The sequence below is a fragment of the Gymnoscopelus microlampas genome (assembly GCF_963454915.1).
Source record: "Gymnoscopelus microlampas genome assembly, chromosome: 9".
Taxonomy (NCBI): Eukaryota; Metazoa; Chordata; class Actinopteri; order Myctophiformes; family Myctophidae; genus Gymnoscopelus; species Gymnoscopelus microlampas.
The window spans coordinates 44445225-44469720 of NC_139946.1; the positions used below are offsets into that span (position 1 = coordinate 44445225).

The 24496-nt window shown below is 41.7% G+C and overlaps 1 protein-coding gene across 2 annotated transcripts in view; it reads left to right on the top strand.

Moving 5' to 3' along the window:
• The window catches only part of fnbp1l (formin binding protein 1-like), a 72625-nt gene that overhangs the window by 40435 nt on the left and 7694 nt on the right, over nucleotides 1–24496 (top strand). For both annotated transcript variants that reach the window (XR_014601397.1, XM_084065824.1), the window contains exons 4-14: nucleotides 2500–2647; nucleotides 4649–4711; nucleotides 7798–7902; nucleotides 8917–9045; nucleotides 10568–10714; nucleotides 11235–11468; nucleotides 20224–20333; nucleotides 21772–21904; nucleotides 23032–23126; nucleotides 23506–23666; nucleotides 24364–24401. Coding sequence is in view for 1 of the 2 variants with exons in the window: in XM_084065824.1 (XP_083921950.1) it covers nucleotides 2500–2647; nucleotides 4649–4711; nucleotides 7798–7902; nucleotides 8917–9045; nucleotides 10568–10714; nucleotides 11235–11468; nucleotides 20224–20333; nucleotides 21772–21904; nucleotides 23032–23126; nucleotides 23506–23666; nucleotides 24364–24401 (1363 nt within the window). In the remaining variant the exon portion in view is untranslated. The remainder of the gene's footprint in view (nucleotides 1–2499; nucleotides 2648–4648; nucleotides 4712–7797; nucleotides 7903–8916; nucleotides 9046–10567; nucleotides 10715–11234; nucleotides 11469–20223; nucleotides 20334–21771; nucleotides 21905–23031; nucleotides 23127–23505; nucleotides 23667–24363; nucleotides 24402–24496) is intronic.

Consider the following 24496-nt stretch of genomic DNA (forward strand, 5'->3'; position numbering starts at 1 on the left):
AATTGGAATTGGACAAAAACAAAAAAATCTCCATGAATTCAAGGCTGCATTGGTTGTGTAATTGATAGAAAAAGAATGGGGTGAACTATCCCTTTAAGCGCTTTTAACACATAATCATGACACAATAGGTTACTAGTGAAAGGCAGAATTCAATAGTAAGGATAATTCCTTTTAACAGGTCGTTCATGAAAGTCCTTGCGGTCTTGTTTCCAATGAGAACCTGTGAGCAATTAGGGGTTAACTTAAGAGTCTTGCTCAGGGACGAATTTCATTTCATCGACACATATGCTGTCCTAGTAGGATAGTGATCACAGCGGGTCAATCCAGAAGCTAGGTTTATTTAATAAGTTGACTCTTGTTATGTCTAGGGTCTTCTGCTGGTGTTATGAATTGACTTGAATTGCTGCTTGGCAATTGACTTGAAAGCTAACTTATCATTCCTACTCTAGCGTCCGTTTACACAGAAACATTAATGTAGACTTTTCCCCCACACACAAATAGGATATAAGGCAGTGGTTCTCAACCAGTGGTCTGGGGACCACCGGTGGTCCTTGAGGGGGTTCCAGGTGGTCCCCAGCTATATGATGGAGAGTTGGTAACCAAATGGACCCTTATTAGATCTTTAACTCTTGAGAGCGTAAAATGAAACCAAATGGACCCTTACGGGTTAAATTATTGAGTTAAATTATTGTTAAACATCAGCATTACTTGATTAAAGAATTGTTTTTTATCAGCGTTTGCCTGTTATCTCTCCTATTGGTACCACATCAATACAGCATGTATAAATCGTATCCAATGATAACAAAATATTCTGGGTCGAAAACCACCGATATATATAAGGCATAAGCACCTACCATCTTCCCATGACTCTGCTGTCACCTCGGTTGCTCTGCCTCAGGACCATTCTGCTGGTGTGTGACGCGATGGTGCGACGTTTCCGCTGTCTGCCGGTTTCAACGCCAAACTAAAACGTAACAATAACACTGTAGTCGTGCGGGGAGAGAACGGGTCCTTAATGTTGTCTCTGCGCCCGGGCCAGGCCCCAGTAGAGTATTCCTGAAAATCCACTCCGCTCACACGCCACTCTCTCGGTTGGTTGTATGTATCGCCTCGCTGCATTCCTGTTCCACACTGTGTCTGTCACACACACAGCTTCTCATGGCCCAATTCCAATGTCCTCCCTGAAGCCTAAAGCGCTGAACCCTCACAGACGTTTTAATTGACGTCACTCCGGTAGGTGCTTGAATGCTAGAGAGGCTCTGCAAGGGCTCAAAATGGCCTAAAAGAGACACTGCACTTTGAAGCAGATCTAGTCCTTAAGAGAATTTCCATACGTTTTAGAACTCGTACTGTCCATAATTACAGTCGGTGCTTTAAAGGCAGTGAGTGTGTGAGTGTTTTAAAGGCAGTGGGTGTTTTAATCTGAGTGTGCTACTGTCTTTAGGTTATTCTATTTATTTTAATTTGTGTTCAGCTTCGGTTTTGTATACTATTCCCATTCAATTCTGGAGGTCTGCGGAGGACGGCACCGAATCTCTGTGTGTGTTTAGGGCTTCCCTGATTGGCCAAACCGACCCAGACGGTTTCACGGAATGGTGAAGCTTTGTTTAAGCAGTTTGAGTCCCTGATTGGCCAACCCGACCCGTCTGCTTAACTTATTGGCAATGGAAGAGAATGTACGAGAGCTGTGGTCATAGTGAAGAAAGTGAACAACAGCTCTCTCTTTCTATTTATCTCGATCTCACACACACATGCACACACACACACACACACACACACACACACACACACACACACACACACACACACACACAGCTATTGTCAGGGAGGTGACTGTATCGTTTATCGTCACTCATATTTGATAATGTCTTTCTGGCGAAAATGTTATTAATTCGGCGGCAGTAACTAACATTAGCGTTTTCCCGCCGTCAGTTGATGCTTCATATCATAAGAGTCAAACCGCCAGGATCATGTGTTCATTTTTGGAACACAGTTCTTATACAGTATGTCGCGATATTAAACACGCCTATGGGAATTCTGAATGGGGGGAAAAAAACGTGACCCAGGTAGGATGCGTAAATTACGTCAGACTTCGGTGCTCTATACAAGTGGTTCTCAAACCTTTTCATGTCAAGGACCCCCAAAATGATATGTATTTGGCCGAAAATGTTTTGTTCCAGGGACCCCCAAAAGCAAAGATTTGGGTTACAAATGTTCGCTTTAAAAAATATATATTCAAAGATTCACACAAATTTTCACGATTTTTCAAAAATAGCAGATCTACAAGCTCATAGCTATGACCCTTAGTCCCCCAGGGGACCCCACTTTGAGAACCAATGCTCTATACACAGCAAAATCCTCAGTGTTAACTCTTAAGAGGTCCGTTTCTACACTCTCACTAAATAACACTGAGGATTTCACTGTCTAGCAGCAGTGATAATGGTACGCCACAGTGCGTGACTAATGTGTTTTATATGTGTTAACTTGTGTCTCCACCAGGTTCACGTCCTGCCTGTCGTTCTACTCGATACTGAACGAGCTGAATGACTATGCAGGGCAGAGGGAGGTGGTAGCAGAGGAGATGGGTCACAGAGTGTACGGAGAGCTGATGAGGTACAGCCAAGACCTCAAAGCTGAGAGGAAACACGTGAGTGCACCACAGACCTTTTTTTTTTTCATTTCAAGGACTGGGGGTCCTTGAAATTTGATATGCATTATGCCACTGTTTCCCAAACAGTAAGTCGGGGCAAGGATCAATTGTTATGGGTCGTGAGTAATTTATTTATTTTTAATCGTTTCCTACATAAGAAAAAGAAAATAAAAAAACCCAATTCTGACATTTTTCAAAAGTATTTCATAAATAAAAGAAGAAATCGAATAATTTCCATAAATAAAGAAAAAAACTGTTTAAGCAGAAAATAGCAGATCTACAAGCTCACAACGCGGCGCAAAGCGACTTGTTGTGAGCTTGTATAGATCTGCTATTTTCACTTGTTTGGGTCCCTGGCAAACATCTAATTTCTATTTTGGGTCTTAAGCTAAAACGTTTGGGAAGTGGGACTGCATTAGGCCACAGACCCCCATTTGATAACACTTTTTAAAACAAAAATCTGTCTCTGGGACCCCAATCTACACTGTAAAATCCTTAGTGTTAATTTAACCAGTTAACCACAGAAATATTCCAAATTATGAAAAAAATGCTGATCTGCAATCTCACAACGCGTCCCGCCCGCAACTCTCATTATACGCTGTGAGCCGGCTCAAGCTCAAGCTCTAACTAGTTTTGTTACTACTGTACAGTTCCATATTTTATCATACTATTGACCAGTTAATTGTACTGCTTTAAATGTTCTGGACACTTATAACCCACATTTGGACGCAGACCCCGTGTTGGAATATCATTGCACTGCGTTCAAGGTTCCTCCTTAGGAAGGAGCAGATGAACGCAACTTGTTGTTTTATTTGTTTATCTTTGTTACAAAACATTCATAATAGGGCTGTGAATCTTCTGCTATCTCACGATTCCATTCCGATTCTCGGGGTCACGATTCAGATTTTTTCAAAACAAACGATTCTCGATTCAAAATAGATTTTATCCCTGATTCAGCCCAGAACTTGCCACTTCTCAAAAATGTCATTATACAAAAATATATATATATATATATTTCTTTTTTCAAAAATCGATTTTTATTTTTTGAGAATCGATTCTGAATCGTCCAACATGAGAATCGCGATTCGTATTCAAGTCAAGAACCCCCAGAATTATATGTACAGTATTTGGCCGCGGACCCCCATCAAAATATGTTGTTCCAGGGACCCCCAGAAGCAACGATTTGAGTTAAAAATGTTCGCTTTAAAAATATATGTATTCAAAGATTTGCATACATTTTCACCATTTTTCAAAAATAGCAGATCTACAAGCTTGTAGCGCGGCACCGAGTGAGCTTGTAGATCTAGAGCTTGAGCTATGAGCTTGTAGATCTGCTATTTTTTAATAGCCCAAAGTGTAAAATAATGCTTTTTTAGCTCAAATCTAAAAATGACACAGTTCCAGGTCTTAATGGGTTAAATGTGTTGAACTCTCTAACAGGAAATACAAACCATTTACCAGACCAGTCTTCATTTTTTTTCTTTCTCTGTAACGATTGATAACCATTTAGAGGGCTCTAAACTTACACAACAACTAGTTGAAAGGTATTCCCATAAAGAGTCCCTATATTATTATGATGTGTTATGTACAGCTGGCGAGGTTCACTGAACTTCTGTAGATCTGTGGTTTGTGGTCTCAGTCTTTTGTCTTCCTCAGTCAGCAGGCTGTGTTTGTGGCTGCAAATGTTTTGATTTGAATTCAATATCGTTGCTGTTCGGGCGGAAACCATGTGCATTTTCTACTTGATCATACTGCACAAAAGCATCAAAAGTAGCAGATCTACAAGCTCGAAACTAGAGCTTGTAGATCTGCTACTTTTGAATTTGAATCCTGAAAAGTAACATTTATGTTTTGGACATAAGGTTTCCACCCGACAGAGGCGACATATGTGAATGTTTATTTACGTGTACTTTCGTGTGTGTGTGTGTGTGTGTGTGTGTGTGTGTGTGTGTGTGTGTGTGTGTGTGTGTGCGTGTGCGTGTGTGTGTGCGTGAGCAGCATCTACAGGAGGGCAGGAAGGCCCAGCAGTATTTGGATACGTGTTGGAAGCAGATGGACAATGTGAGTATGGAGGGATTTGGGGGCGAGGAGGAAGAGAGCCAGATCTAAATGTCACGCACTGTGCTCTCTATGTTTCATCACTGTGTACATATATGTGAACCTGGGATGCCATAATTATGTGGTGGACAACACTAGCCCATCTGCTACCTTAAAACTGCCGACAGTGACCAAGCGTGTTTTTCTCAGTTAGCATTACTAACCAAACATTTTACCTTCAAAAGGTATGTACTGTATACGAAACAGTATAGTATATGAAAAATGATGTGTTTATTTATCTATTGGTGAAGGTTATTTTCATGGACTACTGTCCTAGTAAATGGAATACACAATGTTCCAAAGTGTGAAAACACTGGCAAACCGCCTGGCCTACAGGGACCAACCCTCCCCTACACACACACATACACACACACACGCACACACACACACACACACACACACACACACACACACACACACACACACACACACACACACACACACACACACACACACACACACACACACACACACACACACACACACACACACACACACACACACACACACCCCTCCCCTCTGCCCAAAGTAGGTCCAGGGTACCAAATTTGGCCCTTGTTGTTCCAGAGAGTGATTTTTGCACAATGAAAACACTTTGAAATATCAGTTTAACTGCTATGCTAATTCGAGATGACTTTCAATTGTGTATCTGTGTCATTCTTAGATCTGTGTCATTTTTAGATTTGAGCTAAAAAGCGTTATTTTACACTTTGGCTATTCAAAAATATCAGATCTACAAGCTCGTAGAAGCTTGTAGATCTGCTATTTTTGAAAAATCGAGAAAATGTGTGCAAATCTTTGAATATATATTTTTTAAAGCGAACATTTGTAACTCAAACCTTTGCTTCTGGGGGGGTGTCCCTGGAACAAACTATTTTGAGATGGGGTCGGCAGCCAAATACTTTCATTTTGGGGGTTGTTGACATGAAAAAGTTTGAGCACCACTGATGGAGAGTTTCAGAGAGTGATTTTGCACAATGAAAACACATTGAAATATCAGTTTAACTGCTATGCTAATTCGAGAGAAAGCAAGTGAAATGTTGTCGATTGTTGAAGTCCAATTTGAGGACAAATCAAGACACAATGCCCAATGCATTCTGTCCAGCGAGACCTGGCGCTGAAAGTCTGCCGCCAGCCTATGCAAAACTCACCAAAACGCATGTTTTTATTCGTTACCCGGCACCGCCCCCGGGTGAAACACCCGATTTTTTTAGGGAGTCCTGTTGGCTACTATAAATGCCAGTCATTATCCGGGAAATTAGCTGCTGTATTTACAGGATTTATTGCCAGGTATTAATTAATTTAATTAATTCATCCGCCATTGCCAGTGGTTTTACCTTATTTTGACGATCCACAGAATTGTTTTTTCAACGCGGATGTGAACAAACAATGTAAAGACGAGTCTCTCTTCTTTCCACCAAATTAGTGTAGCCGGAAAAAAATATAGCTTGTTTTCACCGAAAACGCAATCTGGGAAAATGATAAATGTATTTTTGAGTGGTACCAACCACTCCTATATCTGACTTTGTCCGTGTGTCCGTATGTATGTATGTCCAATAAACAAACATTGATGACAACATCAATACGGGGCTCATCAAAGGCACCACTCTCTTCACACAATGTGTGTTTTTTTTAATAAATCTGATAACATTGTAGCGGACGAGACGGGGTGAAAATGTTTTAGATGACACCATTTCCGTGTGTATATCTCGAAGTCAAAGCATCATTCATAGGTTGGTGAAGAGCGCCCTCTAGCGTGATCACTAAAAACGCACGATGAGGTAATATTACATCATTGGCAGTCGAGCGTTGGATTTGACATGACGTAATATTACGTCCGTGGTAGCAGGGTTGCCAGATCTGCTTATTATAATTTCCCCGCTATTTTTTATGGAAAATAGCCGATCTACAAGCTCACAACGCGTCGCATCGCGACGCGTTGTGAGCTTGTAGATCTGCTATTTTCAAATAGCTGATGTATATGTTAAAGTGCTCACGTGGCCCATTAGCCGCTTCTTTGGGGCTGGTTTTCCTAGACCTGGTTGCTTGTTTCTCTCAGAGAATCTGGCAACACTGCGTGGCAGACAGTCAATGTGTTCAAATAATGTGGAATCGAATGGTATTACTGCTAGTCATCTGACAGACATTCACGGGGCCTTTTAACAAACCATGATCTCAGACCACAACACTGGACTAGTTGCTAAATAATAACGCTCACTCAGTGTTTTATGGGCCTCACCAGTCCATTTTCCCCCATGGTGTTACTTATACCCCAGGTGTATAGAATGTATGTGTGTGTGTGGTTTGTACATCTTTAGCAGTGACTAACTATAACTGTAATGTCTCAACTATTCTGTCTCTTCTGCTTCCCCTCTACTAATGCAACCCAGATGGTGCTGGCACAGGAAGATGTGTCCTCTCTGTCTCTCTCTCTCTCTCTCTCTCTCTCACTCCCCCTTGCTCCCCCAGTTCCTGTGTCTCTCACCCCTCTTTCTATGGAAATGAACAGAGACAAAGCATTGTCTCTTAATCCTTTAAGACCGGGAACGCATCTGTGCCGGTGCCGTGCTACGAGCTTGTAGATCTGCTATTTTTGAATAGCCAAATTAATCTTAAAGTGACACTAGGCTGCACTAGCCTTCCTGCTTTTGTGTATAGAGGGGCGGGTTTAGAATCAGCGCGGAGAGAAGGCGCCTGATCCCATTGGTTCACCGATCTGTCCGTCAGCCCCCGCCCCGTCAACACAACATTACGAGCGACGCCCACTGCACTCTGGTTGGTTGGGGAAATGAAACACTTCCTATACCGGATACACCGACGCGCTGGTCCAGGCTTTTATTTTTTTAGCAAAACTAAACAATAAAAGCCTGGAGATCGAGGCTAAAGTGACACAGATGCTGCGTTCCCGGTCTCAATGGGTTAAGAGGATACTGTATATACATGATTTTTCTGTGTCCATGCATTCACAGAGTGTCCTGTCTTCTCTCTCTCTCTCTCATCTTTTTATCTGCCTCTCTGTTCCCCCTCCTTTCTCTCGTTCTTGTCTTCAGAGTAAGAAGAAGTTTGAGAGAGAATGTAAGGAGGCAGAGAAGTCTCAGATAAGCTACGATAGGTTGGATAATGACATCAACGCCACCAAGTCAGAGGTGGAGAAGGTACAGTACGCTGCTGGTTCCATCTGCCACACAGACACACTCTTAATATAGTTATGGAATTAATCTGGAAAAAATGCTTTGATCTGATTGAGGTTTAGTATGATTTAATAAGGAAACGCTGACCTAGATTCTTGAGCTTGACAGTCTCTTCGATGGCCTAAATCTAAATTGTAGTGTAACTTAACTCAAACTCATCCAATTACACTGTGATTGCAGTGAGTAAATCATTGTTCGTGTTTTACATTTTTTTGTTTCTTGGCTCGCAGTTGTTGTGCAACCAAACATGGCTGTTTATCGGTGGTGGGAAAAAGTACTAAAATTATTTTACTTAAGTAAAAGTATCAATGCTGCAATGTAGAAATACCCTGTTACAAGTAAAAGTCTAGAAATAAAAATGTACTTGATTAAAAGTACAAAAGTATTGGCATCAAAATGTACCAAAAGTAAAAGTACAAAAATGTTTGAAAATAGCAGATCTACAAGCTCACAACGCGTCGCGAGCTTGTAGATCTGCTATTTTCAAATAGCAGATTTTTCAAATAGCCTATGTATAAAATCAGCATAAAGTGGTTAATGTATGTTTCATAATATCATAATTTATATCTGAAAAGTAACCAGTAACTAAAGTTTTCAAATAATTGTAGTGGAGTAAAAGTACAATATTTGCCTCTGAGATGTAGTGGAGTAGAAGTAAAAGTACTGGAAATTGGACATACTCAAGTAAAGTACAAATACCTCAAAATTGTACTTAAGTAAAAGTACTTAGTTACTTTCCACCACTGCCGTTTATATTGCAACTAGTCAGCTGACCCACACTTTATTGTTTACTGGTTCTCTTACTTGTTGGATTTGGTTAAAAGCTTGAGAAACAATACTCTCACACACCAACCCCCCCTTGAAAACGAGAGGTTATTCCTAGTGAAGAATTTCAGTCGTCTTCAACCACAGATAATAAATGCTGGGGGAGATAGTTTCCTAATATAAACGGCTGTATTGTTTGTGTTTTTGTTCCAGGCCAAATCTCAATTTTATCTGCGAACTCACATGGCGGACGAGAGCAAGAACGAGTATGCTGCCCAGCTCCAGAACTTCAACGCAGAACAGTGGAAACACTTCAACAACGCCATACCACACATCTTCAAGGTAAACCAGCACAAAATGAACCCACTGAGCTCTACAGAAATTGAAACCCCTCAGTGGTGGATGAAGTACTCACATTTTTTTACTTAAGTGAACGTATCAATACTGCTAAATACTTCTACTAATGTAGAAATACTCTGTTACAAGTAAAAAAGTTAAGGTCCAGAATTCCAAATGTAGTAAAAGTGCAAAAGTATTGGCACCAAAATGTTCTAAAAGTACCAAAAGTAAGAATGTCACACGTTTTCAAATGTACAAAATGTATACAAATCTTTTGAAAATAGCCGATCTACAAGCTCACAATGCGTCGCAATGTGACGCATTGTGAGCTTGTAGATCGGCTATTTTCAAATGGCCGAATTGTATATAGGGCTAAAGTGGTTAATGTATGCTTTGTAATAATAATCCAAATCTACAAAGTAACTAGTGACTAACGTTTTTAAATAAACTAGACCATACCCGGTCGACGCATCCGTGGGGGGATATGCGCACATGATCTGGCAACCCGGGAGGAAGTTCGTCCCATAGCTGGGCAGCCCCGTAACCATGGCGACATTCTTTGACACAAAAGTGCTAATAAGAAGCTGAGATTTGATGAAATGGAAAAACGGGCTTCACAGTTAAGTTCAGATGGTAATGGTCAATGGCTGTGTGCAAAATCAGAGCAATTGGTCCAGCCACTGAGGAGAACCGGCTAGCTTCACCTACGCTTCACCTACTCAAGGCGGTTACTAGAATTATAGTATGATGTAGTGGAGTAAAAGTGCAATATTTACCTCTGAGATGTAGTGGAGTAGAAGTAAAAGTACTGAAAATTAGAAATACTCCAGTAAAGTAAAAAATACCTCAAAATGTGACTTAAGTACAGTAATGAGTAAAAGTACTTACTTTACACCAGTGGAAACCCTTAACATTGGCCATGCTGTAACTGCCAGACCTTATCCTCTACGGATCCCATCCAATCAAATCAAACCTTCCCTGTGTCCCTTGTTTCATTAACCGGGCCACCCAATTCAGCTAATTATATTTTTTAGCAGACTAAGTGTTCGTTTTGTTTTCATTATATAGTGTAATCAAACCACATTGGCTACGTGCCAAAGAGGCCAATACAATACCCACTGTAGTTGGTTACCAGACAAAAGAGCTGGCACTGCTAAGAGACGTACTTTAATTAAACCATTAAGACCTGGAACGCATCTGTGTCATTTTGTGCAAAGAATTGTGCAAATCTTCCCAAAAAAAATGTTTTAAGTGAACATTTGTCAATTAAAATCTTTGCTTCTGCGGGTCCCTGGAACAAAATATTTTGAGATGGGGGTCCGGGGCCAAATACATATCATTTTGAGGTCTTTGACATGAAAAAGTTTGAGAACCACTGACATAGCAACATGTTTTTTTTTTTTTTTAAACTGTTAGGATTTAGAAGACATTTTGTAGAATGGGATCCTCAGGCCTTAATGGCTTAAGTTAACCTGGCGTTTTGCTAGTAGCCGGTGTTGATTCCAAGTTTTTATTTTTGCTACAGAACCTGCAGGACATGGACCAGCGTCGGACGGTCAAAATTGGAGAGACGTTTCGGAGCTTCGCCGAGGTGGAGAGAAGAGTCATCCCCATCATCTCCAAATGCCTGGAGGGCATGGTGACTGCCGCCAAGGCTGTGGACGATCGGAAAGTAAGTACAGAGGGGGAAAGAAAGACGAGAAAGGAAGGATGGTGAGTGCAGGGGAAAATATGGGAGAAAAGAGATGAAGGCTGAGAGAAGTTAAAGGGATAGTTCACCCCCAAAATTACTTTTATTCACCCTATGGAGACTTGAATTCATGGATATTTTTTTAGTTTTTGTCGCATTTCTAAGCCAATAATTTGATGACTGGCAGCGGTTCCGGTAGGAGACACAAAGAGAGTCCTTTGTGTCTCCTACCGGAACCGCTGCCTACCGATCCGCTGGTTATCAAATTATTGGCTTAGGAATCGGACAAAAAACAAAAAAAATATCCATGAATTCAGGTCTCCATGGGGTGATAGAAAAAAAGTATTTTTTTCGGTGAACTATCCCTTTAACACTGTCATTTGAACCTGTAGCGAAGGGAGGGAGGGAGGAAGACAGGAAGGCAGGCAGGCTAATGTTTCTGTACCCTGTCTGGTGCATTTGTTTGGTCTGTATTGTCCTGACACCCTCACTTCTTCAACAGGATTCCGTCATCGTCGTTGAGTCCTTCAAGTCGGGCTTCGAGCCGCCGGGCGATTTCCCCTTCGAGGACTTCAGTCAGAATCTAAGCAGAACTGGTTCGGACGGGACCATCAGCGCCACGTCCAAAGGGGACAGAGATGGTGGTGGCGGCGGCACGCCCGGGCCCCGAACCGACCCCAAACACTCCATGGGCAAAGCCAAGAACAAACTCTGGCTGTTTGGAAAGAAACCCAAGGTACAGACTGGGGGTCACCTGCTGACTCAAACAGGCTAAGCCGTACGGAGTTGATTTTGACAGCTAATTTTGATTTAGTTTTAGTCATAGTCTTTTTAATCAAATTCCATTTAGTTTTAGTCATATTTTAGTCATCTGGAATGTTTTACTGTTAGTCTAGTTTTAGTCGACTAAATATCATATGATTTTTAGTCGACTAAATCTACAGTTTATTTAGTCAACTAAAATGTGTTCTGGCGGTGCCTTGATGGCATCGTAATGGCTGATTTTACACTTGGTTGCATGCTGAAAATAGGCGCTCTACAAGCTCACAACTGCGACGCGTTGTGGGCTTGTAGAGCTTAGTTCTACTGGATCTCCTTTTAGTCTAGTTTTTATTTGTTGACAAAATTGTCAGTATATTTAGTCTTAGTTTTAGTCATCATAGCTTGATTTTTATTTAGTTTTTATTTAGTTTTCGTCAGTGAAAAAAGGTAGTCGACAAACGTTTTTCGCCATAGTTTTAGTCGACGAAATCAACACTGCTAAGCCGTACACAAAGATTTTGACCATATCCACATGGCGGCCATTTTGCTTTTACGTCATACTTGGAGGAGTAGGTGTATGCTGTAAGAGGGAAAAGGGCCCCCGTGTGAATATGGTCGGAACACGCAACAACATGACTTTGTCTCCTGTTATTCTCTACTGTAATCTGGTCAAGTGGAAACGCGCCAAAACGACACACTAACGGTACACTAATGCTGGTGGGTTGAACGCATTCAATGCGGGAACGCATCTCTGTCATTTTAGATTTATTTGGCTATTCAAAAATAGCTGAGGTACAAGCTATGAGCTTGTAGATCTGCTATTTTTGAAAAATCACAAACATTTGTGCAAATCTTTGAATATACATATTTTTAAAGCAAACATTTGTAACTCAAATCGTTGCTTCTGGGAGGGGTCCCTGGAACAACATATTTTACAAAATGTTTGCTTTAAAAAAATATATATATTCAAAGAGTTGCTCAAATGTTCACGATAAAAAAATAATAGCAGATCTACAATATATTGTATATCTGCTATTTTTGAATAGCCTAAGAAATCTAAAATGACAGAGATGTGTTCCCAGATTGTACACTTACTAGTGCATGACACCCTTCTCTGTCTTTCCAATGTATACTACAGTACCTAAAGCCTGATTTATAATTCGTGGCATAAATTAGGTGTAACAAACGCAGGAGGAACGTAAACTATACAACAACTTCCCCTCTCTCGCATTCCACACGTCACCGCAACCCTTTCTTTATGGAGAAAAGCGCTTTCACATATTTTTTTCTTTTATTTCCTCTTTTTTTTTTTCTCCCCCTGCAATTGTGTGTGCTCTGTCAGTGTTCTGTGGCAGGGTTTTAGCCGGTCCTGTGATTTATACTGTGTGTGTGTGTGATGATAATAATATAGGCCAGAGCAAACCTAGCCTTTACCCGGATGCACAGAGTGGACCTTGGCCCTCTACATAAAGGCTGTCGGTCAATCATTAACTATACCATCATGTGACTGTTGGCTGAGTAACAAGGAACTTGTCCTTTTTTTTTGCACTCTCCGAGTTAAATCAACATGCAAGCATATTACTGTGTATAGTTTTAATGAAATTACATTGTATAAGCCGTATATTTATAGCCTACAGTTGTAGTAGTATTTCTCATCCCTAAAAGCTTCTGTTCTAGAGAGAGAGGTCTTATGGGACTGCTTGTTCATGCAAACAAAGATGATGTCATTCGGACAGCTGAGACAGTGTCCAATCAATATTGACCAAAATGAACCGCTCCCTCTTAACCAGGGTTGGGAAGTAACGGATTACATGTAACGCCGTTACGTAACGGAGTACAAAAAAAACGTAACGGTAACGTCCTAGAGTACATTTTAAAATGTGTAATCTGGATTACAGTAACGGGGGTGTTGTAACGGGCGTTACAGGAGGGTTACGTTCTCCCCTTCCCCTCATTAATTTTACAAACAAGTTATAAATTATTATAACACCAAACAGCCACCTGCAAGAGCGCACACTAGTCCGCACACAGACCGCAATGGATTGGAGTTGAGCGCAGCGCGTCTCTGTGTCAAAAATCCTCACAGACTGGAGGCTGCTAATGTTGCATCAACAGCGGTGTTGCCAGACTTTGCGAGAGAAATAAGCAAATAGGTCTATGAAAACAAGCACAAAAGAAGCGACTATAAAAGGCCACATAAGCACTTCATAGCTATATATGTCGTCCATTAAACAATGTGCATATTTATATATGTTGGCTATTTGAAAATAGACGATCTACAAGCTCACAACCGTTCTACCATTATTTACAAGCAACTTCAGAAAAATGAGCCCAAAGTGGCTTATAATAATCAGACTAGGCAACACTACAGACTCTTTTTCGTCCTCTTTGCAGCGCTGTTCCTGCATAAAAGCCTTTACTCTTAACCTTAAACTGATCAGATGGTTTGGTTAAAGGGACTATAATCTATTAAAGTGTCTTTCTTTGGTTCTGATTGTTACTAGGTTCTGATAGTAACTTGGTATATTCTATTTATTTTATCTAGTCTATGTATAGCCTTCATCAGCCTGTCAGTGATGCGTTTTCAACAGAAATGCGCATATTGGCAGTCAGCTGTGTAACACTAACTGATTAACGATGGCTCGTTGAGCCTGTATGCGCATTTGACCACATAGCAATCAACAGCACTAATTAATGTCAGCTCTGTGTGTGTGTGTGTGTGTGTGTGTGTGTGTGTGTGTGTGTGTGTGTGTGTGTGTGTGTGTGTGTGTGTGTGTGTGTGTGTTTAATGTCCAACTGAATGTTTTCTGTAGTGTAGATATCAAGTCTGGGGGGTCTCCAAATATTTGCGTGATAGGACCTTTTTCTTGTATTTACATTAACCACATGAACCCTAATATCCCTATATTCTGAGGGGAACAAGAAGAGGTAGAGGGGAAAAGAGCAGACCAAGTACAGAGCCTAGGCTCAACTTTACTAAGTACTGAGAGTTTGACTGTCTGATGTCTGATAAATACACTGATGACAGTGCTGTTAAACAAGTCTATGAAGCTATCTATGAAATCTATGAAAAGGTTTAATCTGCAACACAAATTTTATACAATATGTAGTGGGGGTCCCTGCTTCATCTCTCCCTTAGCTAAAAAAAACCTTGGGGACCCCTGCTGTAGTAATCAGAGTAGACCCTCTCCCTCACGCTAAACTTAAATGACTTCTACGTTCCACTTCTCCCCAAAAAAATGACAACTTTATTTTCCATCCTGAATGACAAGCCTAATATTATTATTGTATTTTGGCTATGTGCGATAACTGCAAGCCAATGTTCAGAGATTCAGTATTTGTCTTAATTTCTTTAATTAACATTTATTTTGTTGGCAATAATTCAACTGTCAGCCAGTGTTTTGAGACATATTGTCTTTTATTGCTACAAAATAAATGATAAAAATAAATTCTACATGCATAAATTATAATTTAAAAATATTTTTAAAAATGAAAAGATCGGATCGGGAAAGATCAGGATCGGCAAATACTCAAAATCAAAAGATTGGGATCGGATCGGGAGCAAAAAAACGTGATCGGGACATCCCTACTTAAAAGTAATCCAAAAGTAACTGAAAGTAACTATAGTTACTTTTTAAATGGAGTAATCGGGATTACGTTACTAACTACATTTTTTAGCAAGTAACTTGTAACTGTAGGGGATTCCTTTTTAAAAGTAACCCTCCCAACCCTGCTCTTAACCCATTAAGACCGGGAACGCCGGCTCTGTGTAACCACTTTAACCATTATTTTTATACTTTGGCTATTCAAAAATAACAGATATATAAGCTCACTGTGAGCTTGTAGATCTGCTATTTTTTTTTAAATCGTGAAAATGTGTGCAAATCTTTGAATGTATTTATTTTTCAAAGCGACCATTTTTAACTCAAATCTTTGCTTCTGGGGGGTCCTTGACATGAAAATGTTTTTTCAACAAAAAATCTGCAAATATTTGAGTTACAAATGTTCACTTTAAAATATATATATTTTCATTTGCACAAATGTTCACGTTTTTTGAAAAATCGTGAAAATGAGCTTGTAGATCTGCTATTTTTGCATAGCCCAAAGAACATCTTAAAATGACACAGATAGATGCATTCCCGGTCCTTAATGGGTTAAACTCATGAACCAGAGAGCCGAATTTGCAATGGCGGTGATGTCATTGCAGAGAGGATGAAAGAGAGAGAGAGAGAGAGCAAATGAAATCCAATTCATACAGTATGTGGTTCTCCTGACCTTCCCCCCCTTTGTATCCTCTCTTCACCCCCGCTGCCACCCACCCAGTACCCTTTCTCCGCTCCTCCCGCCCCCCCTCCACCTCCCCCCTCCTCCTCCTCCTCCTCCCGCCCTCGCCATCACCACCGCCCTCGACCCGCCACCACATACGTCCCCTCTCCCCCTCGGTTCAGCTCCGACCCCGTAGGCTACTGTCTGTCGGAGATAAAGACTACAGTACCCAGAATTCCATCTTTCAGGGTCCTGAGGAGAGGGGTGAGCCCAGCCCGGCCGATTAAGGTGTTAGAGTGTGAAACGGATTGAAGTGATTTTTTTTCTCTCTCTCTTTCTCTCTCCCTCTCCCCCTTGTTTATAGTGTTAGTGCCTTTCTTTTGTTTCTCGTCCATTCGCTGCCCTTTCTCTAACTTTCTCGCTCATTCTCTCTCTCCCTCATTTCCCCTTTCCCTCTCTGACCTGCTTTAGAATCAGACCCGCTTGTGTTCCAATCACAGGACGAGGGATCAGTGTTGCCAGATTCTGTGAGAGAAACAAGCTCCCAGGTCTAGGAAAACCAGCCCAAAAGATGCGACTATGGGCCACATGTGCACTTTAACATGTACATCAGCTATTTGAAAATAGCAGATCTACAAGCTCACAACGCGTCGCGATGCGACGCGTTGTGAGCTTGTAGATCGGCTATTTTCAGATAAACATCTTGCGGGGAAATTATAATAAGCAGATCTGGCAACCCTGCTAGGGATCCTAGCTGATGGACAGTGTGCAGTGTGTGTTTTGATGATGTGTGCTGTGTTTTACCTTGGTTTGATGTGGTGGATTTCAGGGGGGGAGGGCTTAGGGTCAGTGTTGATTTTCACAGCAAATTTTGATTTAGTTTTTCTTTTGAATAAAATTCCATTTTAGTTTTAGTCATATTTTAGTCATCTGAAATGTTTTAGTTTTTGTCTAGTTTTAGTCGACTAAATATCATAAGAAATCTACAGTTGATTTAGTCGACTTAAATGTATTTTGGCGGTGCCTTCATGGCGTCTTAACGGCTGATTTTACACTTGGTTGCATGCTGAAAATAGCCGATCTACAAGCTGCGACGTGTTGTGAGCTTGTAGATCTGCTATTTTCAGCTGAACACCTGAGCGCAACCAAACATAAAATGACTACTGGATCTCTTCTCCACACATTATAGTCTACTTTTTATTTGTCGACGAAATTGTGAATATATATTTAGCCTTAGTTTTAGTCATCGTAGCTTAGTTTTTATTTAGTTTTTATTTAGTTTTTATTTAGTTTTCGTCAGTGAAAAAAGCCAGTCGACGAACATTTTTCGTCATAGTTTTAGTCGGCGAAGTCAACACTGCTTGGGGTTGACACTGACATTTCAGCAGTGAGTGTGGTGAGATTGTTGCGTTTTGCACATCAATACCAGGTTTGGTTTTGACGCTAGTCTGCAATGCTGTGTGTGTGTGTGTGTGTGTGTGTGTGCGTGCAGGGGTGTGCGAGTGTGTGTGTGTGTGTTTTAACATGGCTCTGCTAATGATGTGTCAGTGTGCTGTGAAACAGAGCTGTCCGCCTGCCGGACAGTTTTTAACACCAACTACTCAATGTCACACCCCCAGCTCAGTTCTAAAGGCTGAAACCGTCCGTTGTTTGCTCAAAGTCATATCAATCCTGTCAGACCTACTATATGTGTTCAGTCATTCTTTACCCCCCCCCCCCCCCCCCCCAAGTAGATTTAATCTGTCTAATGGCACTCAGAGAGAAGAACTGGCCTGGCTGAGTAGATGGCTGGGTTGGCTGACATCCTGACTGTAAGAAGGGCTGGCGCTGGCTGGCTGGCTGACATTGTTGTGCCTACCTACCGCACTGGCTGGCTTAACCCATTAAGACCGGGAAAGCATCTGTGTAACCACGTTAACCATTATCTTATACTTTGGGCTATTCAAAAAATAGCAGATATACAAGCTCATAGCGCGGCACCGAGTGCCGCGCTATGAGCTTGTAGATCTGCTATTTTCAAATCTTTAAAATCTTTCAAATTCAAATCTTTGCTTCTGCGGGGGTCCCTGGAACAAAATATTTTCAGATGGGGGTCCGCGGCCAAATGCATGTCATTTTGGGGGTCCTTGACATGAAAAAGTTTGAGAACCACTGATATTATAGCAAGACATTTGTAGAATCCACCAGAAGCAAAGATTTGAATTAAAATATATATTCAAAGATTTGCACAAATCTTCCCAATTTTTCTAAAAATAGCAGATCTACAAGCTCATAGCGTGGCACTCGGTGCCGCGCTATGAGCTTGTATATCTGCTATTTTTGAATAGCCAAAACAAGGAATCTAAAAATGACACACAACAACAGACGTGTTCCCGGTCTTTAACGGGTTAACATACTACTGTAACCGGTTGTTTTGGCTTAGTAGCTGGATGGCTTTCTTTACTGGATGACTGGCAGGCAGGCGTGTTGATGTTTGATGTGCTAATTAATAATGCTGGCGCTCCTGGCTGGGCCGACATACTGACCTCTAACATGCTGTCCATATTGTCTGTCTCTTTGCCTGGCATGGTTGACACATTACTGCTCAGTGGTCAGTCAAGATGGTAAGTGTGTGTGTGTGTGTGTGTGTGTGTGTGTGCGAGAAGTGTTATAATCCCGTATTTAGACCCAGTAAGTGCATGTTTCCCCCATTATAGCCATTAGCAAAATCGAGTCAAGTCAACCCTATCACCGTAGACCCTATATAACTCCCCGTAGTATCTACAGTAGTGTGAAACCGTAGTGGTACTTAACTATTATTGCCTTCCAACACTGGTTAGAATAGGTTATGTCCTTCACTTCAGACTGACAGACAATATTCTCCAAAGGAGCTCCAAAACGGTGTCTCGTCATTGGGGTAGTTTTAGATTTTCTGAGGTTTGTTTGAGAGCTAAAAGGAGGCAGAGGTGAGTTTGTGTGGGGTGTATGTACAGTACTTGGACATGATATAAGTCAACATATTGTTTTCATTTTTATCTGTTGATTCTGTGAGCACGTAACCGGAAATGGCAATTCATTTCATCTCGTTGTATTAACGTGACAGTTCTCAAAATCAATTAGCACATAAAGGAACACTAGACAACGTGTATTCTGCTGCTAATAATAAAGACGAGTAACACAAGCGGAGGTGCTTGTGTTACACCAATATTGGTGACATAATCGATTTTTGTTGTGCTAGAGAACTTCCGTTCAAGGTAATATAGCATGAATACAGCCATTTTACCTCCCCAAAATTAAGTACCGTGACCATTCTTTTTACATTTTGTCATAATACACACGTTCATTTAGGTGCCAAATGTGTGATTCTCTTTCTTCATACAATGAGATTGAATAGAATCACTACTATCAGCTCCTCTTTCACAGACGCAAAAGATAAAGATGATCAACAGTATTTGGAATGACAGTATATATCATGACCAGGTAGCAGTACAACTCCAAGGATCTGCCAGAGTTCAACTTCGCATTAACACTGACAATAGGCTCTATGCACAGCAGCCATATTGGAAAGAAATTGGGCCTCTTCCTTACTTCCTTCACAGATGTTACCAATGATACTAATGAAGGCTCTGTTCCATTTCGTGTAGCACAGTGGTTCTCAAACCTTTTAATTTCAAGGACCACCATAACTCTGAGAGTGTACAAATGGAACCAAATGGACCCTTACGGGTCCATTTGGTTCCATTTGTACACTCTCAGAGTTACACACATTTTTAAGGGCCATTTGGGACTGGGACCCCCTCAAGGAACCATGAGGGTCCCTGGACCACACTTTGAGAGTGAGACCCACTGGTGTAGCAGAGTGTTTCCAGTGAGCCAACGTGCGCAACATCAGCACCCTGACTCTGTTTGACCAGAATGGAACAGAGCCTTCATTAGTATCATTGGTAACACCTGTGAAGGAAGTAAGGAAGAGGCCCAAAGTCTTTCTAATATGGCTGCTGTGCATAGAGCCTATTGTCTGAACTGACCCAGCAAGGAGTTGTCATCCTGCCTCAAAGGATTTAACCACATGAACCCTATATACTTTGTCCGGGGGTCCCTCAGGAGGCTATACTTGGTCCCCTCCTTTTTTTCCCCATCCACACCAAATCTCTTCACCGAAAATAGCCAATAGCTACAAGCTCACAAAGTGTCACGCTGCGACACGTGTAGCTTGTATACCTGGTATTTTCACAGAAGAGGAACGCTAGGGTTCATGTGGTTCAATGAACTCAATAAAGTACTTGAGTCACATGATATAAATGCTGTGTCAGAAAACCCCCGTCCAGGCTACAAAGAAGCATTTCTGGTGGGGAAAACACTGGGTATACAGTATATCCTTTTGCACTCCCTCTCTGATTAGGCATGGCCTATGAGAGTTAGTGCAGTGTGTGTGTGGGTGGGTGTGAAGAACCCTACTGCAATGTCTTCTCTCTCCCCACCAGGCCCCTTCCCTGGAGGATTTCAGCCATCTGCCTCCGGAGCAGAGGAGGAAAAGACTGCAGCAGAGGATCGATGAACTCGGCAAGGAGCTCCAGAAAGAGATGGATCAGAGGTATGAAATGTCCTCCGTTAAGAAAAGAGTCCCAAGCATTTATACTGCCCCGCAGTGCCTTTAACTCTCAACCCATTCAACCCATCTGTGTCACTATAGATTTCTTTGGCTATTAAAAAAATAGCAGATATACAAGCTCATAGCGCGGCACTCGGTGCCACGCTATGAGCTTATTTTTGAAACTTTTTTTTTTTTTTTTTCAAAAAAACTTTTTCATGTCAAGGACCCCCAAAATTATGTTTTTGGTCGCCGGGTGACAGCTTTAGTTACTAGTTACTTTGCAGATTTAGATTATTATCAAAAAAACATACATTAACAACTTCAGCCCTATATATATTTCTGCCATTTGAAAATAGCCGATCTACAAGCTCACAATGCGTCGCGATGCGACGCATTGTGAGCTTGTAGATCTTCTATTTTCAAGATTCAAGATTTTAATACATTTTATACATTTGAAAATGTGTGAAATGGGACATTCTGCATAATGAGTGCTTTCTACTTTTGGTACCTTAAGTACATTTTGATACCAATACTTCTGTGCTTTTACTAAAGTACATTTTTGGAAAGATTCCAGACTTTTACTAGATACTTTTACTTAAGTAAAAGATGCGAGTACTTTTTCCACCACCGCAAGTCACAATCAAAAACATGGGCAAAATGACATAATTAATCAGTCATATTTCAAGTTTTTGGCCACCTGTGCCGCTTGGAATCCCCGCTTGTTGTCGGGCCTATTTATTTTGGGCCCTTAAAACTCGCCTCAATCCCTCTGCGTAATGCCAACCGCCCATCAAGCAGCACTCCTCAGTGAAGAGCTCTAGAAAGAGGTCAGGCACACTGAAACCCTGCTGCGTTTGGTGCAGCATTTTGAAGGACAGCGTGGCCTAAAAAAAAACTGCAGTTGGTCACATTTTTGTGTGTGTGTGTGTGTGTGTGTGTGTGTGTGTGTGTGTGTGCGTGCGTGCGCACGCGCACGTGTGTGTGTTTGTATTACTATACTTGCGAGGACCAAGTATAGTAGAATTTGAAGAAATATACATTGTGAGGACCGTTTTCCTGGTCCTCACAAGACAAATGGTTGTTTTATAGTTAAAAAAACATTTTTTAGAGATACGTTTACATTTAGAAAAACATTCAGGTCAGGATTAGACATTTAGGTGTCTTAGAGGTTAGCTTTAGGGATTGGAATTAGAGTTCAACATGATTTATACTTAGTTGCGCGCCAGTGTCATGCACCGAAAAATAGCTGATCTATAAGCTCACAACGCGTCGCAGCGCGACGCGTTGTGAGCTTGTAGATCTGCTGTTTTTCTGTCTTACGGTTAAAAATGGCAATTATTATTTTTAAATGGCATTCATAACCATGGCTGTCCTAAAGTGTTGATGTCCTCACAAGTATAGTAATAAAAACATATGTGTGTGTGTGTGTGTGTCTCAGAGATGCCCTGAACAAGATGAAGGACGTCTATGAGAAGAACCCCCAGATGGGAGACCCCAGCAGCCTGCAGCCTAAAATATCAGAGACCATGTGTAATATGGAGAAACTACGCTCTGAAATACACAAGAATGAGGTAGGAAAGGAGGGCGGGCGGGGTGGGGGGGTCGGGATGGGGGTTGGTGGCGAAGGGAGGGTAGGAGATAGATAAAGCGAGCCACGTTGTAAGATAGAGGGAGGTTAAGGTAAAGAACTGTACGTTCACGGCCTAAAAAGCATCCTAGACCAAGCGATTCCCAACCAGTGGGGGCGAGGGCTCCGCTGGTGGGCCATGAGGACATTGCAAGTGGACGCCCAAATAATTGGCAAAACACTAACCTTTTAAAATAAACGCGTTCTGAGAATGCATGCGTGACCACTTCACACGGCAGCCGAATTGCATGCATGTGGGCCATGCCCGCAGGTTAGGAACCACTGTAAATAAACTAAACCAAGTGCTACAGTATGAAACAACAAGCTGTATCTAAAATACAAAAGGGAGGATGGATGGATGGATGGACGAATAACAGGGAGGTTACAAAGAGGAAGGCTGTCCAAGCCCCCTTTTCTTCTTCCAGTTAACCTGATAATTGAGTATTATCTTGACCTCTGTTGCACCCCGAGTCTGACTGGTGCTTGGGTCTTTGATGGAACATGCAGGATTAGAGCCCCCTGCTGGTCAACTGCAGTAACTACAAGTACAGACTAATACAGCGTTCTTCAGCGTTTTTCGGGCAAAGCACCCCCTTGCTGAGAGAGAGATGAAGCAGGGACCCCCTCTATAATGTAAAAACTTTTTTTCCCTCAACACCTATATCTCCGAAGCTTTGTGAGCATGTAGATCAGCGATTTATGGCTAAAGTTCTCAAACCAAGATAAAACACAAAGGCAGTTTACTCATCAGTTTGTAGATAAAAGCAAACATTGAACTAATAGCTGCCAAAAATGCACAGTAGGCTTACACACAATATGAAACATAACTGCATCTGGTCACACAATCGCTTGAATTTATACAATTATTACTCCATTACGCTGTCATTCAGTGGCCACAGATTAGCCCACAGTTAGTGCACACTTTCTGACATTTTATAGGTGACTAGTCCTGATATGGTGGTGCAGTGGCACTGATTGCACAGTCCAGTTACACCATACGGTTTGCTGTGTTTTCGCAGTATAATGTTTTCATCTCTGTCTGTCTGTCCTTTCACCCCCCCCCCCCCCCAGTCTTGGCTATCGGAGGTAGAGGGAAAGCAGAGCTCCAGAGGAGACAGAAGACACAGTGCAGACAACCACCAACACACCCCTCAAGGCAGAGAGAGGTACGCACACACACACACACACACACACACACACGGACACACACACACACACACACACACACACACACACACACACACACGGACACACACACACACACACGGACACACACGGACACACAGGGACGGACGGACATAACAAAGTCCATTCATAAAGTTGTTTGATTTTCTTATTATTAATCTTTTTTTACACAGTAATACCCTGTGCATTTAATTTTTTATGATACATATATTTTTTATAGCCACATAGATACCACTATAAATGAGCGTCATTCCTCAAGGTGACAATGGTTTATGATGATGATGATGATGATGATGAAACAAGTGTTGATTTAATCCTGCTGCCTTCTCGTCCCTCTCTCTCTCTCTCTCATTCCTTTAGTCCTGAGGGCAGCTACACAGATGACACCACCAGTCAGGAGCACCACGCGCCCCCGCAGCACGGACCCCCCCACGCCGACCCGCACGAATTTGACGACGAGTTCGACGACGACGAGCCTCTCCCCGTCATCGGACACTGCAAGGCGCTGTACTCCTTCGACGGTGGGGAAGTCGCTCTGCGCAATCACAACGTTGTGATCGATCGCGATAAAAAAAAAACTAACAAAAAAAAATGAACGGAGCATATTATTCAGATGCAAAACCCATCTGGGCAGAAACCTCCCCATATTTTAATGTATTTTTTCCTAAATCAACGCCCTACTTGATCATACTACAGCGTCACACAAATGCAGCAAAAGTAGCAGATCCACAAGCTCGAAGCGCAGGGCGAAGCAACGCGTTTTGAGCTTGTAGATCTGCTACTTTTGAATCCTGAAAAGTAACATTTTTATACATAATGAGATTTCCACCCAACAGCGACGATATACAACAAACCAGAATCACGCATACAGTAAAGCTTCAAAATAAGTCGGAAAAAAATATTTGGTTTGCTGAAACCAAAACAAAGCTCTCTACGGATACAACTTTGTTTTATACGGTTCGGAGTGATGAACGTTAGACTTCCGACTTTGTCACCTGGATCTCCGCTGTTTGTTTTCATCATCCCACTGACGCTCACCCACTGCCAAGATAAACACCGGCGGCGGCAATGGAATGCGTTCGTTCGGTTTCTCAGCATTTCGTTCCCACCAAACTTCGTTTCCGCAAGGAGTATGATGCAGTCTTAAGAGTGTCATAAATACTGTGTATTGTTTTGATAACACGTGGACTCACTCTCTGTGGTTACACTGATTTCCAGGTCAGAACGAGGGGACGTTGGTGATGGCAGAGGACGAGGTGAGTGTCTTTTAACCCATCTTTTAATTCTCTCATTTATCGTTTCCATAACAATTCAGTTACATACAAACCATGAGGGTCCCTGGACCACAATT